The sequence below is a fragment of the Podarcis melisellensis genome (genome assembly GCF_964234715.1).
Source record: "Podarcis melisellensis genome assembly, chromosome: 3".
In the NCBI taxonomy this organism is placed as follows: Eukaryota; Metazoa; Chordata; class Lepidosauria; order Squamata; family Lacertidae; genus Podarcis; species Podarcis melisellensis.
In genome coordinates, this window is record NC_138530.1 from 7,103,121 (window position 1) to 7,129,363 (window position 26,243).

The 26,243-nt window shown below is 45.5% G+C and overlaps 1 protein-coding gene and 2 long non-coding RNA genes across 4 annotated transcripts; 2 read left to right on the forward strand and 1 right to left on the reverse strand.

The window, feature by feature from the left end:
• The first annotated feature begins 772 nt into the window (after positions 1-772).
• On the forward strand, positions 773-17,490 carry LOC309365942. Of its 2 annotated transcripts, none has more exons than XR_014166310.1 (2): positions 773-932; positions 17,140-17,490. It is a non-coding gene; the product is annotated as an uncharacterized lncRNA (long non-coding RNA). The 2 variants fall into 2 exon arrangements; XR_014166311.1 differs by lacking the exon at positions 773-932 and adding an exon at positions 15,235-15,434.
• On the forward strand, positions 11,335-13,035 carry LOC309367699 (uncharacterized protein). The gene is made up of 2 exons (XM_081907244.1): positions 11,335-11,511; positions 12,714-13,035. Exons 1-2 carry the CDS (start codon positions 11,382-11,384, stop codon positions 12,884-12,886), a joined length of 303 nt encoding a protein of 100 aa, XP_081763370.1. The 5' UTR covers positions 11,335-11,381; the 3' UTR covers positions 12,887-13,035.
• Positions 17,491-21,790: 4,300 nt separating the features above from the next.
• LOC309366202 lies at positions 21,791-25,541 on the reverse strand. Its single transcript, XR_014166569.1, has 2 exons — positions 25,376-25,541; positions 21,791-22,054 (listed from the first exon to the last, which is right to left on the reverse strand). It is a non-coding gene; the product is annotated as an uncharacterized lncRNA (long non-coding RNA).
• Between the last annotated feature and the right edge of the window lie 702 nt (positions 25,542-26,243).

Sequence of the window (26,243 nt, forward strand, 5' to 3'; positions counted from 1 at the left end):
CCCAGCTCGCAGCCCCTCTAGACTGTCCAGAAGGATGTTATGGTCAATGGTGTCCTCTGCAAATAAAAAATAAAATAAAAAATACATACACACACACCACACACACACACACATGAATCACAGAATTGTAAAGTTGGAAGGTACCCCAAGAGTCATCTATTCCAAGCTCCCAAAGTGCAGGATTGGGTTACATCATATGTTTCTTTCTGAATATCTGTCATTGACAATAATAAAGAGAGTGATTGACTGTCCAGAAGGATGCTATGGTTGATGGTGTCCTCTGCAAATAAAAAATAAAATAAAAAATGCACACACAGAGAGAGATAAATCACAGAACTGTAAAGTTGGAAGGGACCGCAAGAGTCATCTAGTCCAGTCCCCTGCAATGCAGGATTGGGTTACATTACAGATATTCTTTCTGAATATCTGTCATTGACAATAATAAAGAGAGTGATTGATTGAATCTGGCCGCATTCTGTAAGGCCTGTAAGATATTCTGTAAGCTTGGGTGTTGTTAAGTCAATAGATACAAAATCACATAGCTGAGATGTCAACAAAGAGAATAATAGTTTGGGGAATCAGAATTTCAGGGTCCACAAACATTTCATAAAATGCAAAATGAAAGTATTTGAAATGATTTGGATTGTTGAGTGACAACAGTTGATTTGGCAACAGTCGCTAACACCATTCTGCCCTTTTCCTGGTATAAACCGTATAAATACCAGCAAAGCTTCCATAGATTCTCCACCCTTCTCTTCATTGAGCCTTTTCCTTCCATTAGCATTGCGACTGCAGCCAATCTTCCACCATGAAGATGCTCTGCGTTCTCTTTGCTGTTGCCTTCTTGGTCTACCAGGTCCAGGCCAATCCCAAACCACCATCTGAGGATGAAGCCAAGGAGCCTCTTGACCCTGAAATGAAGTTGAAAGAGGGTAAGTTGGGCGGAAAATGGTCATTCTTTCATATTGCAGCTTGTGGAGGAATCCTAGAATCATGCTTAGAAGTACAACTCTAGGTTAGCTCAGCCATATTATTGCAGAAAGAGAATTCTTTTGACTTATAAGCTTTAGTTATCATGGACTTTCCAGCCTCATAGGAAGGACCTGGGCAATCTGGTTCATCGTCCAGCTCATCACGATGGATTTACTTCTTACTGAGTTTGATGGGACTTTGTGTTTTAGGACTTTCTTCTTGACCTTCCTCCAGAGGTTGGGATGGGCTGTTTTCCCCCCAGAATCCTTCAGAAGCAATCTGTCAGGAGCTTCTTTGTGTCAGTGGTTGAGACTGGAATCCAAATTTGCAGGGCATCCCTTTTTCCATGTCCTCTCTCTCCCTCTCCCCCAAACCATTTCCCTAATCTTAGTGCCATCACTCCTGCCCTAGTTCCTGAGAGGGACATGCGATCACTGTGAGAACAGGATGCTGGACTAGATGGTCCACTGGCCTAATCCTGCATGTACTTATTATTTTCTTTATATGCAAATTGAAACATATCCATCATTTGAACTTCAGCCTTCTATGAATTTTTCAAGGTGGTTCTCCTAGACCAGTGTTTCCCAACCGGTGTTCCGCGGCACACTACTGTGCCGCGAGACTTTGCCTGGTGTGCCGCGGGAAAAATTGGCGGGGGGGGGAATAAAGGGGAAAAAATTTATTCCCCCACCGCCAGGCGTGGGGCTGGGGCGGGGGAAGCCCGAGCTTCCCCCGCCCCCAGAACGGGACCCAGAGCCATGCCGAAGCTGCGCGCAGCTTTGGCATCGCTCTGGGAGCTTGCGGGGCTGGGGGAGGAGGAAGCCCTCCGCCAGCCTCCAAACCATGTCGGGAGACAGCGGGATGGCGCGCTGCGCCTCTCCCGCTGTCCCCCGAGTTTGCAGGGCTGGCGATGGGGAGGAGCAGGCTTCTCCCCCCGCCAGCCTTCCAGCCAAGTCGGGGGACAGCGGGATGGCGCGCTGCGCCTCTCCCGCTGTCCCCCGAGTTTGCGGGGCTGGCGATGGGGAGGAGCAGGTTTCTCCCCCCGCCAGCCTTCCAGCCAAGTCGGGGGACAGCGGGATGGCGCGCTGCGCCTCTCCCGCTGTCCCCCGAGTTTGCGGGGCTGGCGATGGGGAGGAGCAGGCTTCTCACCCCGCCAGCCTTCCAGCCAAGTCGGGGGGACAGCGGGATGGCGCTCTGCGCCTCTCCCGCTGTCCCCCGAGTTTGCGGGGCTGGCGACAGGAAGGAGCAGGCTTCTCCCCCCGCCAGCCTTCCAGCCAAGTCGGGGGGACAGCGGGATGGCGCGCTGCGCCTCTCTCGCTGTCCCCCGAGTTTGCGGGGCTGGCGACGGGAAGGAGCAGGCTTCTCCCCCCGCCAGCCTTCCAGCCAAGTCGGGGGACAGCGGGATGGCGCGCTGCGCCTCTCCCGCTGTCCCCCGAGTTTGCGGGGCTGGCGATGGGGAGGAGCAGGCTTCTCCCCCCGCCAGCCTTCCAGCCAAGTCGGGGGACAGCGGGATGGCGCGCTGCGCCTCTCCCGCTGTCCCCCGAGTTTGCGGGGCTGGCGATGGGGAGGAGCAGGCTTCTCCCCCCGCCAGCCTTCCAGCCAAGTCGGGGGACAGCGGGATGGCGCGCTGCGTCTCTCCCGCTGTCCCCCGAGTTTGCGGGGCTGGCGATGGGGAGGAGCAGGCTTCTCCCCCCGCCAGCCTTCCAGCCAAGTCGGGGGACAGCGGGATGGCGCGCTGCGCCTCTCCCGCTGTTCCCCGAGTTTGCGGGGCTGGCGATGGGGAGGAGCAGGCTTCTCCCCCCGCCAGCCTTCCAGCCAAGTCGGGGGACAGCGGGATGGCGCGCTGCGCCTCTCCCGCTGTTCCCCGAGTTTGCGGGGCTGGCGATGGGGAGGAGCAGGCTTCCCCCCCCGCCAGCCTTCCAGCCAAGTCGGGGGGCAGCGGCAAGGACGCGCTGCGTTTCTCCGCTGTCCCGGACGGCTTTCAAAAGCCTGCCTTCAAAAGCTGTCCGGGACAGCGGAGAAACGCGCTGCCTTTCTCCGCTCTCCCGGGAAGGCAGGCAGGGGGGAGCAAAGGCTTTCGCCCCCGCCCGCCTTCAGAAGAGGTCCAGGACCTCTTCTGAAGGCGGGCGGGGGGCGAAAATCTTTGTCCCCCCTGCCTGCCTTCCCAGGGGCTTTTAAATCGCCCCGGACAGCGGAGAAGTCCTCCGCTGTCCCGGGCGATTTTAAAATGCCGCCCGCCAGCATTTTAAGATTGCCCCGGACAGCGGAGAAGTCCTCCGCTGTCCCGGGGTTTTTTAAAATGCTGGGGGTCGGAAGAAAAGCCCTTGTCCCCCCCCCAGCCTTCAGAAGAGGTCGGGGGACAGACTGCGGGGAGAAATCAGGGTGGGAGTCACGACCGTGAGGCAGGGCTGCCAAGTGTGGCAGAAGAGGACACGGCCGTCGCACCTGTCCTTAGGTAGGAGCTTCTTCCGTGTCGACCTGCTGCCCTAAAGTCTTGGCTTTTTTCTTGGCTTTTTGGCGGTTGGCACAGAAGGAAGGCAAGGGGGAGGGGAAAAAATTGAAACTTACACTTTCGTGCGTCCCTCCCGGCGTGACGCTGCGCGCTGACGTCATGGGGCTGTAATGGTGGTGTGCCTCGATATTTTTTTCATCAAACAAGTGTGCCTTTGCCCAAAAAAGGTTGGGAAACACTGTCCTAGACCAGTGTTTCCCAACCTTGTGCCTCCAGCTGTTTTTGAACTACAACTCCCATCATCCCTGACTAGCAAGACCAGTGGCAAGGGATGATGGGAATTGTAGTCCAAAAAAAGCTGGAGGCACAAGGTTGGGAAACACTGTCCTAGACAAATAATGTTACAAAGATGCATATCTTAGTGGAAAGTGTGTCATGTTTATAGCAAATAGCATTCAATATGGGCATAATTTATTTAATGGGATGCCTTACTCACCTTTTTCATAATGACCAAAGGCAAAATATAAAATTACAAATAGGTATGAAATAGATGTAAAATGTATAAGTTGCACAGAGTCTAAAACCGAATAGTTGATACCAGCAAGGGCATAAAACAATAAAAGGAAGCAAACACCCCCCCCCCCCAAGAAATATTAACAAAGCCAGTGGAATATTGATTGAACTGCTCCAATGCCACCCACTAGAACTGGTAGGGCAGAAGGCAAGGAGGCCAACAGTGGTTGGTCATGTTCCCCTCGTTCCCTCTGTTGAGTTATACAGTGACTACAGGAGGAGGAAAGCAACAGGTAGTTTGACATAAGAAGGCAAGCAAAAAAAAGTTCACAAAAGTGGAAAGATAAAGATAAACCAACCAAGGAAGATTGGTTGAATAAACTGACAGGTTATGTTAAGTTTGGCAAGTTTGACAACAAGAATCAGAGACCAGGAGGAGTCTGTGATTAGAGAGGGGTGGAGGTTTTGAGGTATTTGAAGAAATGTAATAAAAGACGCGGGTGGTGCTAGGGATGCGGGTGATGCTGTGGTCTAAAACACTGAGCCTCTTGGGCTTGCCGATCAGAAGGTTGGTGGGTTGAATCCCCATGATGGGGTGAGCTCCCGTTGCTCGGTCCCAGCTCCTGCCAACCTAGCAGTTCAAAAGCATGTCCAAAAGTGCAAGTAGATAAATAGGTACCGCTTCCGCGGGAATAATAGAATCATAGAGTTGGAAGAGACCACAAGGGCCATCGAGTCCAACCCCCTGCCAAGCAGGAAACACCATCAGAGCACTCCTGACATATGGTTGTCAAGCCTCTGCTTAAAGACCTCCAAAGAAGGAGACTCCACCACACTCCTTGGCAGCAAATTCCACTGTCGAACAGCTCTTACTGTCAGGAAGTTCTTCCTAATGTTTAGGTGGAATCTTCTTTCTTGTAGTTTGGATCCATTGCTCCGTGTCCGCTTCTCTGGAGCAGCAGAAAACAACCTTTCTCCCTCCTCTATGTGACATCCTTTTATATATTTGAACATGGCTATCATATCACCCCAGCTCTTCTCCTCTTCTCCAGGCTGAACATGCCCAGCTCCCTTAGCCGTTCCTCATAAGGCATCATTTGCATTTGACCATTTTGGTTGCCCTCCTCTGGACACGTTCCAGTTTGTCAGTGTCCTTCTTGAAGGTAAACAGCATTTCTGTGCACTGCTCTTGTTTCAGTGTTCCGTGTGCCAGAAGTGTCTTGGTCATGCTGCCCACATGACCTGGAAAAACTGTTTGCGGAGCAGACAAATGCCGGCTCCCTCGGCCTGTAAAGTGGCTCCCTTGGCCTGCAGGAGCTAGGCCAGTGTCTGGAGGCAGATGGGTTGGGGGTCAATAAACAGAAGCTGCATCCTTACAGTTATTTCTTGGATATGAGAATTTGGAAGACAGTTATTCTGGATGGGGCAACAGACGTCTGTTGGGATTCACAGGATACTGAGTAAGTCTGCAGGCTTCAACAGGATGATGCAATAATCTGTGAAGTGCTGGGTCAGAGTGACTCAGCGGGGATGTGATTGGCTATCACCTGTTTTAAAAAGGAAAGCCTGCTCAACAGTGGTTGTGGTGGTTGTGCTGTGGTGTGGCGATGCTGTGGTGGAGAGTATTTGTTTGCCTTAAGGAGCAGGTACTCTGTATGGACTGTTTTTGTAAATACCTGTATATAGCTCACATTAAAAAGACTGCACTGGGAAAAACCTGGGACTCTGAGCGTTTCTGCTAAAAGTGCCGCGAGGAATTCGCGACAATTGCCAAGGAACAAGTGTGCTACTTGGAGGTGCTCCTTCATTTTAGATGGGCAACGAGTGCCTATGCCCAGTAATCCCTGACAGTCTCCCATGTAGACTTTAATGAGCTCTGTGTGGATCTGACCTTGAAAGTGGTCCAGAAGTTGAGGCTGGCACAGAATACTGCAGCCCAGATGCAATGGCGCACCATTGGACAGGAACACATCCTGCACTGGCTGCCAGTGAGAGAACAGGTCTGATTCCAGATAGTGACTAAGAATGATGGACAAATTTCATTCAGTTAGCAGTTAAAGGTTTAGCTCCCTAATTCACACTTTCCTGGAAAATACACAAATGGAAACACAGCCATCCTTCAAAATTGACACGTCACTCAATTTTGGTTTTAAATATTTTTTTATTAGGGTATATAAAGAAAAATGCAAAGATTATCATCAAATATCTTCTCTTTTTTTGGTCCAAATGAAAACATTAATCTAGAGGGGGGAATGAAAAAGAGAATAACAGAAAATACTGGGGTAAAGCATGTCTAAATAGGCAGATATTAATGAAAATGGCATGCAACAAGTACCATATTATGTACAACTGCTTTGGGGAAATGTCTGTCTTTGCTTGCAAAATATGCATTTATTAGGAGAAAGCTGGTGAATTTTCATGAGGACTTTTTAAAAATAAAATCTGCAAACTAGTATGGAAAGATGGTGAATGGAACTTTTTTTGGGGGGGAGGGGGGAAATGAGGACTTCAGAGAAACTGAATTTGACCAACTCACCCAATGCTCTTTGCTGGCAACAAGGCTGAGATCTTGTTCAGAAAGAAACAAGATCATTGACCATGCTGCAGAGTAGCCTTACCAAAACCTGTGCAGATGTTTACAACAGTATAACCAGCAGCACCTGTGTAGGGGAGAGAAAGTCCATTGTTATATCATCAACATCCTTAATTTTATTTTGGTTAGACACTTTTCTTACTGCATAATGCAAAGAGTTATAGTAAAACCAACCCCCCAAAAGCAACAATAAACATGAACACCAAAGCTAACAATAAAAAGGTGGGAACATATATTATGCTCTAATTTGAAAAACTTTGCAGAAAAGCAGTGTCCGCTATGTTACAGTGAGATAAGACTAAGCTAAGCCAAAGAACGGAGAGCTATCTAATAAGCATGTTAAGGTCTCTTGCCTTTTCTTTTTTCCCCTGCAGAAGATGTTCCCCGCCCAAGAAATGCCATGGTATGCAATGCTATGGGGGGAAATTGCCGCTCCGGATGTAATGGCAATGAGAAGTCTATTGGAAAATGCTTTGCAAGTAGGTATTGCTGTGTGGGATTCCAGTAGAGAGCCTGCTCAAGAGAGATGCAAGGAAGACCAAGAGCGTACGATCGGAACAGAGGAAGAATCCAACTCCCAAACAAGAAGGATTAATGATAAACCTCTCTTTTTTGATTAAACCTGAGTTTGCTTCCAATTCAGTGGCTATCTAGTATTTTATTCTTCCTCGAAGCATTTGATCACTTATAGTTATCACTACCACTAAACTGCCATTGTTGCTGTAACTACTACTACAAACTCCCCCCCCCCGTGCCCCCAATTATCTGAAGCAGTCACAATATTCTTGATTTCATGATATGATTTCATGATATGATTTATTATACAGTGGTACCTCTGGATGCAAACGGGATCCATGCCGGAGCCGCGTTCGCATCTAGAAGCAAACGTAACTAGCGACGGCACGTCTGTGCACACGAGTGTCACTTTTAGGCTCTTCTGCGCGTGACGTCATTTTGAGCATCTGCGCATGCGCGAGCGGTGAAACCTGGGTTGTCATGGAGTGCAACTAAACACGCTCAAAATGAAGCATATTCAACTCGCGGTATGAAGACGTCTTCACCCCGGTTTGGTCCCCCTTTCTCACATACACAGCCCGACAAGACAACAACAAGAATCCCCTGATAGCATACAAATCAATCTGGCTAACCTGATTCAAAAATACACACTCGCACCCCACTCTCACACAAAAACAACGCTCGCTACAGCGAGCCAAAGACAACTAACCACACACTAAGCCACACCCAACCTGTCTCACCACCACGGAAATACAAGAAGTGAATAGTAAGAAACTCATACAAGTAACCCTCTACAATGATAAGCAGCTCTCCATTACGGGGATCGAACCTGCAACCTTGGCATTATCAACACCAGGCTCTAACCATCTGAGTTTGCACTGAAAGTAAAGAACTTCTGCTTGAACACTCCAGAGACAGGGCTGACCTTCTGAGAATGATGGGTGATGGGGGGGGGGGCGGAATTCTCTGATAAATTATGACTTCACTTCCACACGATCTTGATTTGGTTTAAGAAGTTTCACATGCAACCAATGGTATCTAATAGCATGGGAAACAGCCATATTAGAAAAACTAACCAATAAACTGAAACTGACACGTGGACAAATAGAAGAAGATTTCTTCACCCCAGTTTGGTTCCCCTTTCTCACATACACAGCCCGACAAGACAACAACAAGAATCCCCCGACAGCATACAAATCAATCTGGCTATCCAGATTGAAAAATACACACTCGCACCCCGCTCTCACACAAAAGCAACTCTCATTACAACCAACGAAAGACAATTAACCACACCCTAAGCCACACCCAACCTCTCTCATCATCAAGGAAATACAAGAAGTGAATAGTAAGAAAACTCATACAAGTAACACTGACACAGCCCCTCACACACACTAAGTAGAATAATAGAAGCATAACCACCTCACCTGCCACTCCCCTTTCTTCTTTCTTTCTTTTTCTTTTCTCTCTTCTTCTTCCTAACTGCTTAAACCAATTCATAAACCAAGAACGTATCCATTGACCACTAATAATGAAACTGTTATCATAAAGCACCAATGCTGCAGCAAGCAAAGGCTCAAGCAAAGGCTCAGTCAGCTGCTTGTGGCTGGAAAGCCAAACAGGATGTTTGTGTCTGTTGCCATGGAAACAAAGGGGCAGTGCATTCTGTACTGAGCACCGGATGTTAGCTCAGTGTGTGTGTCATATGACCCGTACTGGAAGTACATGGGTGGAGTTTTCTTCTAACTGCTGTTGAGTGCAGACATGTTTCTCTGTACTGATATAAGAGACAGGAATAAAAGATGTAAATAGATTTCTGTCTGCTTCTTTCCCCTCCCTGGGGGACACCAAAGGGGAGAGAGAATGAACGGTGTGTTCCTCTCAAACATCTGGGAAGAATCGCCGAGACCTAGCTGCTTATCTGTCGGGAGTAGCAGCGGGGAGGTCGCCAAGGAATATCTGCTGGTGCCTACGCTGTGGCACATTCCTCTGACCCGGGCAGAATTCCAACAGAAACATGTGTTGGAGATATTTTCCCACATTTTTATACTATTTTTGTGATATGAAAATGACATGAGAAAACGTGGTATACTTGTTTGTATAGCATTATTCTTGTTTATAAAACCCAATTTTAAAGACGAAGAAGTTTCACATGCAGGAGACAGAAGAATAAGTCTTGTCTGTGTATACTGCAACAAGATACCCACACCACTAGAAACATCCCAAAGGTGCAGAAAAGGAAAGACTTAATGGATCGAATGCTTGGAGCAAATCCCTTTTGAGATATTTTTTTTTGCTACATTTGGGGGATATTCAGCTTAGAAAAATTTGGGGGACTCAGTAGAGATGTGCAAATTATGCATGGAGTTGAAAAGGTAGAAATGGAGCTGTTTTCGTCCCTCACGTAAGAGCTGACGGGAAAATCCTTTCTCTGTCTGAAGCTCTGGAGAAAGCTGTTGCCAGTCAAAGTAGACAATATTGGGCTAGATAGGCAAAAAGCCTTTTACAAGGAAGCTGCCTGTCTTCCTAAAGTTGGGTAAACCTTCAGTCAAAAGCATTTCAAGAGTTTCTGAGTGGGCATTGAGAGCTGCCCTTCAAGAGCATTGGCACATAGTTGACTCAATCCTGCTCCTAATTTTTTGCCAGAAGAAAAGAAAATATTTGAATAAATACCAGGGACTCTGCACACCTTTCCAGAAGTTGTGAGAACCTCTTAGGTTCTTTACTTCCATCAGAAATTGTGGACATATGCAGCTTACCTTTGAGCATGAAGGCCCTTCACCTTGTCTTTACTGTATAGTCCTCTTCTTGGTTCTCCATAGCCCAGCCAGGCTAGATTTGTGGTCTGCAGGCAGACTGAAAAAACAGCACAGATTCCGAGGCTGAGTGTGCTACTTATCAAGCAAAACAAAAAGAAAAGGAGTGTTTTTCAGTTAGGAATTGTGGGGGGTGTAAAAATCCTAGAAGGAATCAAATTTAGAAGGAGGATTGTTGGTAGAGATGGGGGAGAAAGTTGATTCAGTTCACATCTAAAGGCAAATCTACCAACGTTGCACTTTCTGAGGCAATATATCAGCTGAACCACGGTCATCCCTCAAAAGCAACACTTGTCTGCATTTTGCAATGCAGCTCTTCAGCTAAGCAAAATGTACCCAAAATGCATATACCAGGGTAAAATGTGCACAGGGATGCATATATTGTTAATATATGAAACTGCATTATCTTAGGGGAAATGGCTTGCCAAAAATGTGTGCATTGGGCAAAATTGCATCAAAATACACGCGCATTGGGATAAATTTGTAGCAAGATGCTGATGAATTTTCAGGAGGACTTGCCATTTCACAAACTGATATGGGAAAGTGGAGAATTACATTCAAGTTTTGGAAAAGAAAAAGAAGAAGAGGAGGAGGAGGAGAAAAACCAGAACAGACAAATTCACCCATCTCTGGTTAAGCTAGGTTCTGGCAATACATTGACAGGAATTTATAGACTCATAAAATCTACCTAACATGGATCTGTCCAGCTTCCCGGATCATTCATTGGCCAGCTGTTATTAGCTTATATGAAGACAGAACATAGCTCTCAGGGGCAGCTGAGCCATGTTACTGCCTGCTGTAATGGACAGGCTGGTGTCCTCTCCATACCAAATGCAGAATATTACAGGACTAGCACTTGAATCTTACTTAACACTGGTGCTGGGACCACACTAAGCATGAGGCAAACTTAGACTGCTGCTGTCTCTCCCCTGCCAACAGAGGCAGCTGCCCTGTGCTGTCCAATGGGAGAGTTGGCCCTGAAAACATGTCCCGCAGTATTTTGTAGTTTCTCAGGGGGAAAATTGGTTGAAGCTTGATCCCTTCATCTTTAGCTGTCAGACTGATGCAATGATTATATGGTGCAAGGCTTATAGCAGGAAACAATACATTCATTCTAACACCCCCAGCTCCACTGATTACAAAAGCCCCACCTTGCTCTTGCCAGTTTCCCCAGTTTCAACAAAAAACATTTGAGGTGCCTTCTGAAAGATGTCCGCAGTTCAGGTATTGGTGAGTCAATTGATGCGGAATTGCCTTCCTAAAGTGAGAACACAGAATCAGCGTTTGAAAGAAGCAGAATGCTAATCCCAGCAATTGTTGGATTAACTGTAAAGTGAAATAATTTCAGGTGGTTTCAACCAATAGTTGGCAATGGATGTTTGATGCTGGCAGCAATCACCCTTCTCCCCGTTTCCTGGTATAAATTGTATAAATACCAGCAGTGCTTCCAGAGATTCTTCATTCTTCTATTTATTGAACCTTTTCCTTCCATTAGTATCGAGGGTGCAGCAAATCTTCAACCATGAAGATGGTTTACGTTCTCTTTACTGTTGCCTTCTTGGTCTTCCAGGTTTGGTCCAATCCCAAACCACCCTCCAAGGTTGAAGGGGAAGCCAAGGAGCTTCTCGAGTCTCGTGCTTATAAAGATGACGGTAAGTTGGGTTGAAGAACAACATTTCAATGCATCTATGTGGGGTTATTGTCTATTAGTTTGGTTGTAAGTTGCCTTGGGTTGTCCCAAGAAAGATGACGTGATGGAGTAATTTAATTAATAAATTAACCCCATGTAGTTACTGAGAGGTGAGAAAGAATTCTAGAATCCCACTTGGATGTGCAATCCTAAATTAGCTTAGCAATGGGGTTGCATAAAGAGAATTCTTTAGACTTACAAGGTCTAGCTGCCATGGTCTTTCCAGCCTCGCAGGAAGGACCTAGGCAAACTGGTTCATTGCCCAGCTCATATTGGGATGAGGGAATGCATTCAGGTTCCTTATTTACTGAGTTGGAGAGGACTGTGTGTTTTAGGACCTTTTTCCTGATTTTCCTACAATGGCTGGGGTGGGAAGTCCCCCCCACCAGAATCCTTTAGGGGCAATTTGTCAGAAGTTGCATTGTGGCAGTGGCTGAGACTAGGCTCAAAAGTGGGTGAGGCATTCCCTCTCTCTGTGACCTCCTTTTCTCTATCTCCCACCCCTTCTCTCTTTCTCTCCTTCACCCTTTGTTTATTTCACTCCTCACCTGCCAGTTTCTGATGTCGCTGGACTGCAATTTGCTCACCCCTACTCTAGGGCACGGCTGAAAATTCATCCCCTCCATTCCTTTTTTGGGAGGTGGGGAATTGCTGAAAACAGTTTCTGCTTAAGTTACCCTCAATGTTATCTTCTGTAAGACGTATGACAGGCATAGGCAAACTCAGCCCTCCCGATGTTTTGGGACTACAACTCCCATCATCCCTAGCTAGCAGGACCACTGGTCAGGGATGATGGGAATTATAGTCCCAAAACATCTGGAGGGCTGAGTTTGCCTATGCCTGAAGTAAGATGTTCAAAGAGGCATGCTGTTTGTGCATCTGCACCTTCATATTTCTCTCTGGGAATTTGTGTGCTTAATGCTGCAGCCCTGCAGCCATTTACCTGGTAATAAGAATGAGGGAGAGATGCTATTCAGTTTGCACTCCAGCCATTGTTTGAAATTCGCCCCTTCTGTAATTTTGCAAGGTGGTTCCCAGCTCAACGATGTGTACAAAAATCATATGTATTTTCTACTGAAATCTGCCCTTCAAGAAGTCCTTTGCTTTTTGAGAGCTCTTCAAATATTTTGAAGAATGCTGCCCTTTATTTCTTTTTATATGCAGGCCCTGGACTGAACCCAGAACCAAAGGATTCTTCACGGTTTCAGGTGGTTCTGTGCTCCGACAACGATGGCTATTGCCTGCCACGTGACTTCCAGTGTCTCAATGGCTTGGCATTCAAGGAACCATGGAACGACTGCCCGTTTTCTGATGTTCTGAAGTGCTGCGTGCGCTGATGCAAGAGAAGGTGGAATCCCGAGAAACCCCCGGCAGAAGTTTCTGTAAGCATGAGGAAGAATGAGGAACTCACTCTGAATAAATCATGGGTTAATTGATTCCAATCCTTTCAGCATCTTTCATCTTTCAATAAACAACCTATTCACACTGCCTCCTCAAATTGTTTTTCTTTATGTTTCCAGTCTAAAAGGTAAAGGGACCCCTGACCATTAGCTCCAGTCGTGGCCGACTCTGGAGTTGCGGCGCTCATCTCGCTTTTTTGGCCGAGGGAGCCGGCGTACAGCTTCCAGGTCATGTGGCCAGCATGACTAAGCCGCTTCTGGCAAACCAGAATAGCAACTGAAATGCCGTTTACCTTGCTGTCAGAGCGGTACCTATTTATCTACTTGCACTTTGACGTGCTTTTGAACTGCTAGGTTGGCAGGAGCAGGGACCAAGCAACGGGAGCTCACCCTGTCATGGGGATTCAAACTGCCAATCTTCTGGTCAGCAAGTCCTAGGCTCTGTGGTTTATCCCACAGCGCCACCCACGTCCCGCGTTTCCAGTCTAGATCCCTGTATATGCAGCTACTGTGCTCCTTTCCCCCCAGTTTGTTGGTGTGCACCATAAAATTGCACCACGCTGCGGTGAAAGTGTGCTTCTTTCCTTGCATTAAACTGAACTTATGAGAAAGCTTCCCTGCCAATGCAGCTTGGCATCATTTGGCATCTTATAAGGCTAATATAGCCTCTTGAAGCTTTGCACTGATAGACTGTTTCCCACTGAATGCCAAGGGTTTCCGAGAAAGTAACAGGCATGCATATGTGTGCATGTGCCTGCTTAATCCCTTCATTTCCCATTTCCCACATCACAATGAAACCAGGTGAAATGCTCTCTTTGCAGGACTAGAGGCTGTGGAAAGCAAAGAAACTGATTCCTGTACTGCAGGGGGCTGGATTACTATGATTCCAGGAATATAACCCTTGATTGATTGCTGGCAGGGAGGGAGGCTTCTTACCTCTCTCGCCCTCTCCTAGCCAGGTCCTTCAGGTATACTGGACTGAGGCCATTTAGGGCTTTAAAGGTCGGCACCAATGCTTTGAATTGTGCTTGGAAATGTACTGGGAGCCAGTGTAGGTCTTTCAAGACCGATGCTATGTGGTCTCGGCAGCCGCTCCAAGTCACCAGTCTAGCTGCCCCATTCAGGATTAGTTGTAGTTTCCCGGTCATCTTCAAAGGTAGCCCCACATAGAGTGCATTGCAGTAGTCAAAGCGAGATTTAACTAGAGCATGCACCACTCTGGCGAGACAGTCTGCGGGCAGGTAGGGTCTCAGCCTGTGTATCAGATGGAGCTGGTAAACAGCCGCCCTGGACATAGAATTGACCTGCGCTTCCATGGATAGCTGTAAGTCCAGAATGATTCCCAGGCTGTGCACCTGGTCCTTCAGGGCCACAGTTACTCCATTCAGGACCAGGGAGTTCTCCACACCTGCCCGTCTCCTGTCCCCCCAAAACAGTACTTCTGTCTTGTCAGGATTCAACCTCAATCTGTTATCCGCCATCCATCCTCCAACCGCCTCCAGACACTCACACAGGACCTTCACTGTCTTCACTGGTTCTGATTTGAAAGAGAGGTAGAGCTGGGTGTCATCCGCATACTGATGAACACCCAGCCCAGCCCCCTGATGATCTCTCCCAGTGGCTGAATGTAGATGTTGAAAAGCATGGGGGATAGGACAGAACCCTGAGGCACCCCACAAGTGAGAGCCCAGGGGTCTGAAGACTCATCCCCCAACACCACTTTCAGAACACGGTCCAGGAGGAAGGAGCGGAACCACTGTATAACACTGCTCCCAGCTCCCAGCCCCTCTAGACTGTCCAGAAGGATGTTATGGTCGATGGTGTCCTCTGAAAATAAAAAAATAATAAAAAATACATACACACATACCACACACACACATGAATCACAGAATTGTAAAGTTGGAAGGTACCCCAAGAGTCATCTATACCAAGCTCCTACAGTGCAGGATTGGGTTACATCATATGTTTCTTTCTGAATATCTGTCATTGAAAATAATAAAGAGAGTGATAGATTGAATCTGGCCGCATTCTGTAAGGCCTGTAAGGTATTCTGTAAGCTTGGGTGTTGTAAAGTCAATAGATACATAATCACATATTTGAGGTGACAACAAAGAGAATAATAGTTTGGGGAATCAGAATTTCAGGTTCACAAACATTTCATAAAATGCAAAATGAAAGTATTTCAAATGATTTGGATTGTTGAGTGTCAACAGTTGATTTGGCAACAGTCTCTAACACCATTCTGCCCTTTTCCTGGTATAAACCGTATAAATACCAGCAAAGCTTCCATAGATTCTCCACCCTTCTCTTCATTGAGCCTTTTCCTTCCATTAGCATTGCGACTGCAGCCAATCTTCCACCATGAAGATGCTCTACGTTCTCTTTGCTGTTGCCTTCTTGGTCTACCAGGTCCAGGCCAATCCCAAACCACCATCTGAGGATGAAGCCAAGGAGCCTCTTGACCCTGAGATGAAGTTGAAAGAGGGTAAGTTGGGCTGAAAATGGTCATTCTTTCATATTGCAGCTTGTGGAGGAATCCTAGAATCACGCTTAGAAGCACAACTCTAGGTTAGCTCTGCCATATTATTGCAGAAAGAGAATTCTTTTGACTTACAAGCTTTAGTTATCATGGACTTTCCAGCCTCATAGGATGGACCTGGGCAATCTGGTTCATTGTCCAGCTCATCATGATGCATTTACTTCTTACTGAGTTTGATGGGACTTTGTGTTTTAGGACTTTCTTCCTGACCTTCCTTCAGAGGTTGGGATGGGCTGTTTCCCCCCCCAGAATCCTTCAGAAGCAAACTGTCAGGAGCTTCTTTGTGTCAGTGGTTGAGACTGGAATCCAAATTTGCAGGGCATCCCTTTTTCCATGTCCTCTCTCTCCCTCTCCCCCAAACCATTTCCCTAATCTTAGTGCCATCACTCCTGCCCTAGTTCCTGAGAGGGACATGCGATCACTGTGAGAACAGGATGCTGGACTAGATGGTCCACTGGCCTAATCCTGCATGTACTTATTGTTTTCTTTATATGCAAATTGAAACATATCCATCATTTGAACTTCAGCCTTCTATGAATTTTTCAAGGTGGTTCTCCTAGACAAATAATGTTACAAAGATGCATATCTTAGTGGAAAGTGTGTCATGTTTATAGCAAATAGCATTCAATATGGGCATAATTTATTTAATGGGATGCCTTACTCACCTTTTTCATAATGACCAAAGGCAAAATATAAAATTACAAATAGGTATGAAATAGATGTAAAATGTATAAGTTGCACAGAGTCTAAAACCGAATAGTTGACACCAGCAAGGGCATAAAACAATAAAAGGAAGCAAACACCCCCCCCCCAAGAAATATTAACAAAGCCAGTAGAATATTGATTGAACTGCTCCAATGCCACCCACTAGAACTGGTAGGGCAGAAGGCAAGGAGGCCAACAGTGGTTGGTCATGTTCCCCTCGTTCCCTCTGTTGAGTTATACAGTGACTACAGGAGGAGGAAAGCAACAGGTAGTTTGACATAAGAAGGCAAGCAAAAAAAAGTTCACAAAAGTGGAAAGATAAAGGTAAACCAACCAAGGATGATTGGTTGAATAAACAGACAGGCTATGTGGAGTTAGCAAATTTGACAACAAGAATCAGAGACTAGGAGGAGTCTGTGATAAGAGAGGGGTGGGAGCTTTGTGGTATTTGAAGAAATGTAATAACAAACGCGGGTGGCGCTAGGGATGCGGGTGGCGCTGTGGTCTGTCAGGGGTCCTTTACCTTTACATATACCTTTTAATAACAGATTAATAAACAAGTAGGATTTGTAAAACAATGTAGATATTAAGCAAGGATGAAGAAGGATATTAGGTGTATTATGCAGCAGGATAAGGGGAAACAAGGAAACAATGGAGGGTTGGAGGGGAGGTTCAAACTTCTTAAAAAGTATTGCGGGAAACCAAATATGTAATTAACTTTTGAAAATCAAAAGAAAATGGTAAAAAAAGGGGGGCAGGCAGGCAGATGGAGGCAATCTGAGGTTTTGCAGTGGGGAGTGCCCAGTTTGCCCTAGTGGAACAGAACTACTTTCACCATCAGGATCTACCCTCACATAGATTTAGGTTCCTGAGGTCTTTTCTCTTTTCTATGTCTGTTGACCCTTGAAGTATTTTCACGAATGCTCCTTTTCTCTTTTATATGCAGACCCTGGGCTGATGCCCCCGCCAGATGATTCTGAACGACTTAAGGTGGTCCTGTGCCAAGGCTTCGATGGATACTGCCTGCCCCGGGGCTTCTCATGTCATGGTTTCTTGGTATTCAAAGAACGGTATAATGACTGCCCGTTTTCTGAAGTGCTGAAGTGCTGTGTGCGCTGATGTCAGATGACAGAGTCCTGAGAAACCCAGTGGCAGACCTTTCTACAATCACCAGGAAGAATGTGCCACTCCACTGCTTTCGCAGAAGTTGCTGGTTAATTGATTCCACTCCTTTCACCAAATCATGGGTTAATTCTCTCTCCTTCTTTCAATAAATGACTCATTAACTGCACATAAACCTGGCTCTGTTGGTTTTTCTTTATGTTTTCTGTTTGCCTACGTGAAAGATTGGGGAATCTGAAATCCTTGCTTATTTAATAATAATAATAATAATAATAATAATAATAATAATAATGATAATAATAATAATAATAATGATGATGATGATGATGATGGATGGCTAAGTTGGGGCAAGGGATGTGGGTGGCACTGCGGGTTAAACCACAGAGCCTAGGGCTTGCTGATCAGAAGGTCAGCGGTTCGAATCCCCGTGACCGGGTGAGCTCCCGTTGCTTGGTCCCTGTTCTTGCCAACCTAGCAGTTCGAAAGCACATCAAAGTCAAGTAGATAAATAGGTACTGCTCTGGCGGGAAGGTAAACGGCATTTCCGTGCACTGCTCTGGTTCGCCAGAAGCATGACCTTGTCTTGGGGAAGGGAGGGAGTTTTTTTGTATATAACTGTAGGTAAAGGTAACTGTAGGTAAACCAACTGAGTTTGCCCTGAAAGTAAAGAACTTCTGCTTGAACACTCCAGAGACGGCATTGACTTTTTGAGAATGATGGGTGATGGGGGGGGGCGCAATTCGACTTCCTGTTTTCTGATGTTCTGAAGTGCGCTGATGCAAGATTAGGTGGAATCCTGAAAAAAAACCAGCAGAAATTTCTGCAAGCAGGAGGAAGAATGAGGAACTCACTTTGAATAAATCATGGGTTAATTGATTCCAATCCTTTCAGCGAACCATTGGTTAATTTGTCCCCCATCTTTCAATAAACAACCTCTTAAGAGAAAACACAGCCTCCTCAAATTGTTTTTCTTTATGTTTCCAGTCCAGATAGCTGTATATGCAGCTACTTTGCTCCTTTCCCCCCAGTTTGTTGGTGTGCATGATAAAATTGCACCATGCTGTGGTGAAAATGTGCTTCTTTCCTTGCATTAAACTGAATTTATGAGAAAACTTCCCTACCAATGCTGCCTGGCATCATTTGGCACATTATAAGACTAATATAGCCTCCTGAAGCTTTGCACAGATATCCTGTTTCCCACTGAATGCCAAGAGTTTCCGAGAAAGTAACAGGCATGCATATGTGTGCATGTGCCTGCTTAATCCCTTCGTTTCCCATTTCCCACATCACAATGAAACCAGACAAAATGCTCTCCTTGGAGGACTGGAGGCTGTGGAAAGCAAAGAAACTGATTCCTATACTGCAGGGGGCTGGATTAGGTGATCCTGGGGTTCCTTCCAGCTCTAGGACTCTATGATTCTAGGAACAGAACCCTTGATTGATTCCTAGCAGGGAGGGAGGGTCCTTACCTCTCTCACCCTGACCTTTTGTCACCCACCCACCCCAGGCAAGACACTTGGGGCCGACCACACCCCCACACCCCACTAGCGACGCTCCTGAGGGTATGGAATTATCTGACTCTCAAGCTGTCTGAAGGGTTTTTACAAATGTTTAATGTTTTATTACGATTTTATATATGTTGGAAGCTGCCCAGAGTGGATGCACACTTCTTCAGATACCCTTCTTCAGATTCTGTTTCACTGTATCTGAAGAAGTGTGTATGCACACGAAAGCTTATACCCAGAACAAATATAGTTGGTCTCTAAGGTGCTACTGGACAATTTTTAAATTTATTTCGACTGTGTCAGACCAACATGACTACCTACCTGATTCCTTATTGATGATTTTATTGTTTTATCTTTTTCATAAGCCACTTTGAATTCTTTTTTTAAAAAAACAACAACAGCAATAGAGCAGTGAATAAATTTCATGAATTAAATTAATAAATGTTCTGGGTTATGTTCAGAATTTTATTTGTGTTCAAAGTTCTTTGTATGTTTCTACGGAGAAAAAGATTTATATGTATATTGTACACATGCCTACACACAAACTGGGACGGAAACTCCGGAATGTAAATATGAGTAGCCTTTATCGGGCCAAGTGTTAACAGGTGTTAAATTAGCACGGTGATAATAAAACAAAGTTATCTGCAATAAAGCAGGTCTTATCTTGTGTGCTTTGGATCAGCAGAGAAATGCTACACGTGTGTGTGTGCAATTTGTGATATTTTAGCCCCACTGCTTGCATTTTATTCTATTTTTTAAAAGGACACAGTGTTTGTAATACATAGGTTCCTATCTTAGATTAGGCAATTGTTTTAGAAAGGTGAGTGTGACATCGGAGGATAGAGGAAGGAATTCAGCCTTCATCAAGGCCACATCAAGGCAATCCTAAGCATTTGAGCTTGCCAGGTTCCCCCCTCTCATACCCCTGTGTGCCATTCTGGGAGTTCGCCCATACTCACAAGCCATTTGGGGGGCGCGTGGGGGTGTTTGAGGGAAGGAGGGGGTGCGAAGCCCCGTTGCACAAGCGGAAGTGCAAAGCTTATTTGCCAGGAATGGAAACTTGGGTGTGGGGCACAGAGGCAGAAGGGCTTGAATGCCCAGCACCTTTTGAGCAAAGCACCATTAGCAGAAGTAGCAAAAAGCTCAGATCAGGCAGGAACAAGATGACTTCAGCAATCCTTCCCCAAAGGGGAATTGAAGAGCCCTGGTAAAATTCCTTCATGAGATTAGAAGCTGGATCTTCCAGTCACAAAAAAAACCTTCCTTCCCTTCTGTTAGAATTCCTGCTCCATGATTGCAGTCATGGGATTATTGTCTATCACATGATGGCATATGTTTTGACTCCACAGAGTGGGAAGTGATGGAAACAGGATGTTTGTGTTACTGTGTTCCGTGAAGTTGGACTATTGTCCTTTGTTCTTTTTCTCTTTGCGGTCTGATGCTAGAGAGAGAGAGGGAGCCATGTTGCAGTGCTCCGTGTGTATTTATATGTAAATAAAGTAGATTAGCCAAAATGCTGAGTTGCTGAGGTCTGTTAAGCAAACTGTGCAAACTCTGCGGATCCCTAAGTGTGCTGGTGTCTGTTGCCATCAGTCACTATGATGTTTGGGCTGAAGAAAGCTTTTGAAGCTCCCAAACGATCAACCAGGAGGGAGAGAACTTGCCAGTCGGGCATGTGTCTCTGTCAGGGTTCTACTCGGGTGTAGGCCGAGCTCCTGACAACTTTCACCACCACTACCTGGGTTGTATCCTTGTAGAATCGTAGAATTGTAGAGTCAGAAGGGACCCCGAAGGTCAGCTAGTCCCACCCCCTGCAGTGCAGGAATCTCCGTTGAAGCATCCATGACAGGTGGCCATCCAACCTCTGCTTGAAAACCTTAAAGGAAGGAGGGTCCACTACCTCCCAAGGGAGACCGTTCCACTCTTGAACTGCTCTTGCTCTCAGAAATAATGCTTAGTCGAGTTCTCTTGTCTTGTGACTTGAAGGCATTGGTTTGAGTCCTGCCATGTTTTATTTTATGATATAGTGGTATACAAACACCTAAACAAACATTTTTAAAGATGTGTATTTTAATGCGTGGAATATTATGAGTCATGAGAGTTGAGAAGAGCGTATGAATTCAACAGTGCTTAGTTTATTTTTTCGTTGCTATTTTTTTCTTGTTAAGATTGCTTTATTGGTTATGAATGCTGTAGTACTTTGTGAATCTCATAATATAACTTTTGTTGTAATTGTGCTGCTTTGCTTTTTTTTTCAGTTGCTTTGCTAATAGTGCTTTATAGCCTGTAGTTGTTTTACTGATGATTTGTTGAATGTTCTGTATGATTTAAGTGATATTTGTCACATTCCATTATCAGCTTGTAATATATTATTTCCCTGCATAGGGAAGTTTTTTTAATGTTTGATGTCTCACCATGTTTCAATTCATTGGAAGCCACTCACAGTGGCTGGGACAACCCAGTCAGATTGCCAGTATATAAATAATAAATGTTGTTGTTGTTGCTTATTTATTATCTTTTTGTGATTCCTCTGAGTGAAAAGTGGCATAGAAATACAGGAATACCTCGCGTTGAATGTGCTTTGGGATGAGCACGTTCGAGTTGCACTCTGTGGCAACCCAGAAGTAACGGAGCGCATTACTTCTGGGTTTCGCCGCTTGCGCATGCGCAGACGCTCAAAATGATGTCACGCGCAAAAGCATCTAAATTTGACGCGTGCGTGCGCAGACGTGCCATCGCTAGCTACGTTTGCTTCAAGATGCGAACGGGGCTCCGGCACGGATCCCGTTCGCATCCAGAGGTACCACTGTATAATAAATCAAATCAAGAAATCAGTGACTGTTTCAGATAATTGGGGGCACGGGGGGAGTTTGTAGTCGTAGTTACAGCAACAATGGTAGTTTAGCGCTAGTGATAACTAGAAGTGATCAAATGCTTTGAGGAAGAATAAAATACTAGATAGCCACTGAATTGGAAGCAAACTCAGTTTTAATCAAAAAAGAGAGGGTTAGCATTAATCCATCTTGATTGGGAGGTGCATTCTTCCTCTGTTCCGATCATACGCTCTTGGTCTTCCTTGCATCTCCCTTGAGCTGGCTCTCTACTGGAATCCCACACAGCAATACATACTTGCAAAGCATTTCCCAACAGGCTTCTCATTGGCATAGCATCCGGGGCGGCAATTTCCCCCCATAGCATTGCATACCATGGCATTTCTTGGGCGGGGAACATCCTCTGCAGGAAAAAAAAGAAAAGGCAAGAGACCTTTAACATGCTTCTCAGGTAGCTCTCCTCTCTTTGGCTTAGCTTAGTCTTACCTCACTTTAACACAGTGGACACTGCTTTTCTGTAAAGCTTTCCAAATTAGAGCATAATATATGTTCCCACCTTTTTTTTGTTAGCTTTGGTTCTCATTTTTATTGTTGTGGGGTTTTTTTTGGGGGGGGGGTTACTGTAAACCGCTCTTTGAGTTATGTGGTAAGAAAAGTGTCTAACCAAAATAAAATTAATGATAATGATGATATAACATGGACTTTCACTTCTCTACACAGGTGCTGCTGGTTATACTGTTGTAAATACTGTGGTTATACATCTGTGGTTATACATCTGCACAGGTTTTGGTAAGGCTACTCTGCAGAATGGTCAGAGATCTTGTTTCTTTCTGAACAAGACCTCAGCCTCGTTGCCAGCAAATAGAATTGGGTGAGTTGGTCAAATTCAGTTTTTCTGAAGTCCCCATTTTCCACCCCCCCAAAAAAAAACAAAGTTCCATTCACCATCTTTCCATACTAGTTTGCAGATTTTATTTTTTAAAAAGTCCTCATGAAAATTCACCAGCTAATAAACCCATATTTTGCAAGCAAAGACAGACATTTTCCCAAAGCAGTTGTACATAATATGGTACTTGTTGCATGCCATTTTCATTAATATGTGCCTATTTAGACATGCTTTACCCCAGTATTGTCTGTTATTCTCTTTTTCTTTGCCCCTCTAGATTAATGTTTTCATTTGGACCAAAAAAAGAGAAGATATTTGACGATAATCTTTGCATTTTTCTTTATAAAAAATATTTAAAAACAAAATTGAGTAATGTGTCAATTTTGAAGGATGGCTGTGTTTCCATTTGTGTATTTTCCAGGAAAGTGTGAATTAGGGAGCTAAACCTTTAACTGCTAACCAAATGAAATTTTTCCATCATTCTTAGTCACTACCTGGAATCAGACCTGTTCTCTCACTGGCAGCCAGTACAGGATGTGTTCCTGTCCAATGGTGCCCCATTGCATCTGGGCTGCAGTGCCAGCCTCAACATCTGGACCACTTTCAAGGTCAGATCCACACAGAGCTCATTAAAGTCTACATCGGAGACTGTCAGTGATTACTGGGCATAGGCACTCGTTGCCCATCTAAAATGAAGGAGCACCTCCAAGCAGCGCACTTGCTCCTTCGGGAGGTCTGGTGCCCTATCCAGAATACAGTAACTGTCTTCGAAATTCTCATATCCAAGAAATAAGGATGCAGCTTCTGTTTATTGACCCCCATCCCATCTGCCTCCAGACACTGGCCCAGCACCTGCACAGCTTCTCCTGATTCAGACAGAATGGAGGGAGAGAGATGGGCATTCTGATCTCTGGATAACATCTCCCAGTGGTGTCACATAAATGTTAAACAGCAAGGGAGGCAATATGGAACATTAAGGGACCGCACAGTGTCAATGCTATAGGTCTAAATGGTAGCATCCCGATTCTATTCCCTCTTGGTGGCCCTTAAGAGAGGAGTGGAGACACTGCAAAGTTGTGCCCCTAACCCTCTGTTCTCATGGTACTGAAAGCCACTGAGAAGTTAAGGAGAGTCAAGAAAGTAGACCAGGGTGTCCCAAACTTGGGTCTCCAGCTGTTTGGGGGCTACAACTCCCATCATCCCTAGCTAGCAGAAACAGTGGCTTGGGAAGATGGGAATTGTAGTCCAAAAACAGCTGGAGACCCATGTTTGTGAAACTCTGGTTTAGAACCACATCACTTCCGATAAAAGTCATCCGTCAGGGTGACCAAAGTCATGCCCAAACCTGAAGCCATATTGGAATGGGTCTATATGAAAGAAACTAGATCCAGCAGTCAGTGGCTGAGATGCAGAACTGGACTACTTTTGCTAATCTTCTCTGTATCATTCTAATTTAGTATATGTGCTGCCGAAGGGAGAACTGGACCACTTTTGACAGATAGGTGATGCTGGCCAACTGTCCATCACCAAGTATTGGTGATTCAAATCAAAGGGAAGGATTGAAAGTACACTCAGAAGTGCTCTGGAGTCTTTGCTTCCTCAGCTTGAATTCAAGCCATGGTTACAGGTAAAGGTAAAGGACCCCTGGGCGGTTAAGTCCAGTCAAAGGCGACTATGGGGTGTGACCCTCATGTCGCATTTCAGGCTGAGAGAGCTGGCATTTCTCTGCAGCCAGCTTTCCGGATAATGTGGCCAGCATGACTAAACTGTTTCTGGCACAACGGGACACCATGACGAGTGCCACAGCATACGGAAACACAGTTAACCTTCCTGCTGCAGTGGTACCTGTTTATCTACTTGTGCTGATATGCTTTTGAACTGCTAACTGGGAAAGAGCAACAGGAGCTCACCCTGTCATGTGGATTCAAACCACCGACCTTCCGATTGGCAAGCCCAATAGGCTCAGTGGTTTAAACCACAGCATCACCCGTGTCTCTTGCTCATGGCTACAAAGATTCCTGTTGAAAGCAGGCCAGAAAGCAAGCCCCTCCTTTCAGGAGTCCTCTTTACTTGGTAGCTCTGACCAGGAACTCTCGAGTGAAACTAATCCCAATGGGATTTGCATTTGGTGCAAAAACTAAAAGGTGCCAAAGTCCTCATTTGTAGAGGTAAAATCAGGACCAGATTCCTAGTTGTTCCTTTGCCACTGCGGCTTTACTTGCCCCACACCTAATGTTATATGAAGTCAGGTGTGGGGCAGGGAGCCATGACTGGATGAAAACAGACTTTGGGCCCAAATTAGAATCCCTGATGGGTCTAATTTGACCCATGAGCCAAAGGCTCCCAAGACTCGTTTTAGATAACACATGTCATCCTGTGTCCTCTGTAGTTCTCTCAAAGGCTTTAGGGCTCATATCTGACATTCAGAATGTGGTTGCAAGGCAAATCCTGGGTGTTTGGTGAGTGACTGAGAAGTTAGAAAGTGGCAGCATCTTTCCTTCAGAACCAATAGTGATGCTGATATGTCTAAACAAAAGTGGTGGCCAAATTGCTCTTGTGTACATACTGTGTCTTCTTGTGTGCAAATCAACTGACTTTTGGCTGGGTGAAGAGACAGAATTCTGGAAACAGCTAATGTCAGAATCTGTGGGACCTTGCATGATGCCCTTCAACTCTAGTCCTAGTGGTAGAATCCAGCAGATGCAGGAGATTGAGGGCATGAGAAAAGAAACAAATTGGAAAGGTGAAGGAACCACAATGATATGGACACACTATTCCAAGAGAAGGGGAAAGAAAGAGAAGGGGGGGAGGGATAAGTTTTTGCTTAATTCTACTCACCCGCTGGCATTTGGGCATCATCTTCTGCTAAAACATCAGGATTTGGCTTAGCCGTTGCCTGGAAAACCAAGAAGGCCAAAGCCAAGAGAACGAAAGCAGTCTTCATGGTGCACAATTGGCTGGGATCTCAGAATTGGAGGAGAGAAGAGCAAGGCTGAAGAATGGTTGACGGACGAGATTGCAGAAACCCTTTATTTATACAGAATTTTGTGGCAGTGAGCCAGTGAATTTATGATCAGTAAACTTCTCAGTTGTGGAATAAATAGCCGCAGGGCAAACATCCTGCAACATCTGTCAAAACCCCACCTGGATAGTAAATCATGTGGGAGTATTTGCTGATTATTGGGCAATTATAGTCATCCTTTGCAACACAGTGGAGGACCAAGAATAAATGCATCACCCCAAACATCTTAATCTGACGGCTTTATGCAGTAGTCAAATAGTATATGCAATAAGGTAGGAGCTGGGGGCATTTATTTAAATGGCTATGAACTGGACTGGGGTGGAGTAGGGAATTAAAAGCCCACAATCATGCAACAATATCAGTGAAGCACCAAAGGGTAAAAGTGCGCTATCAGAAGATACCAGTGAGCGAAGTGGAACATTAGGAATCAGAAAGTCCAGAACGTAGTTTGGGCCCAAGAACCTTGAAGATAGACTTCAAAGAATTGGAAGGGGCTCCCTCAGCCTGAAATGCAAAATGAGCGTTGCACCCCATAGTTGCCTTTGACTGGACAGCATAGACCTGAATAATGGCCTTGTCCAAGCAGGTGAATTCTGTGGCCCTTTGAGAGTGGTGAAAGCACTGAAACAGGACACGAGGTGTTGGGTCAAAACTGTCCGAAACATCACAGACTATCAGACACAA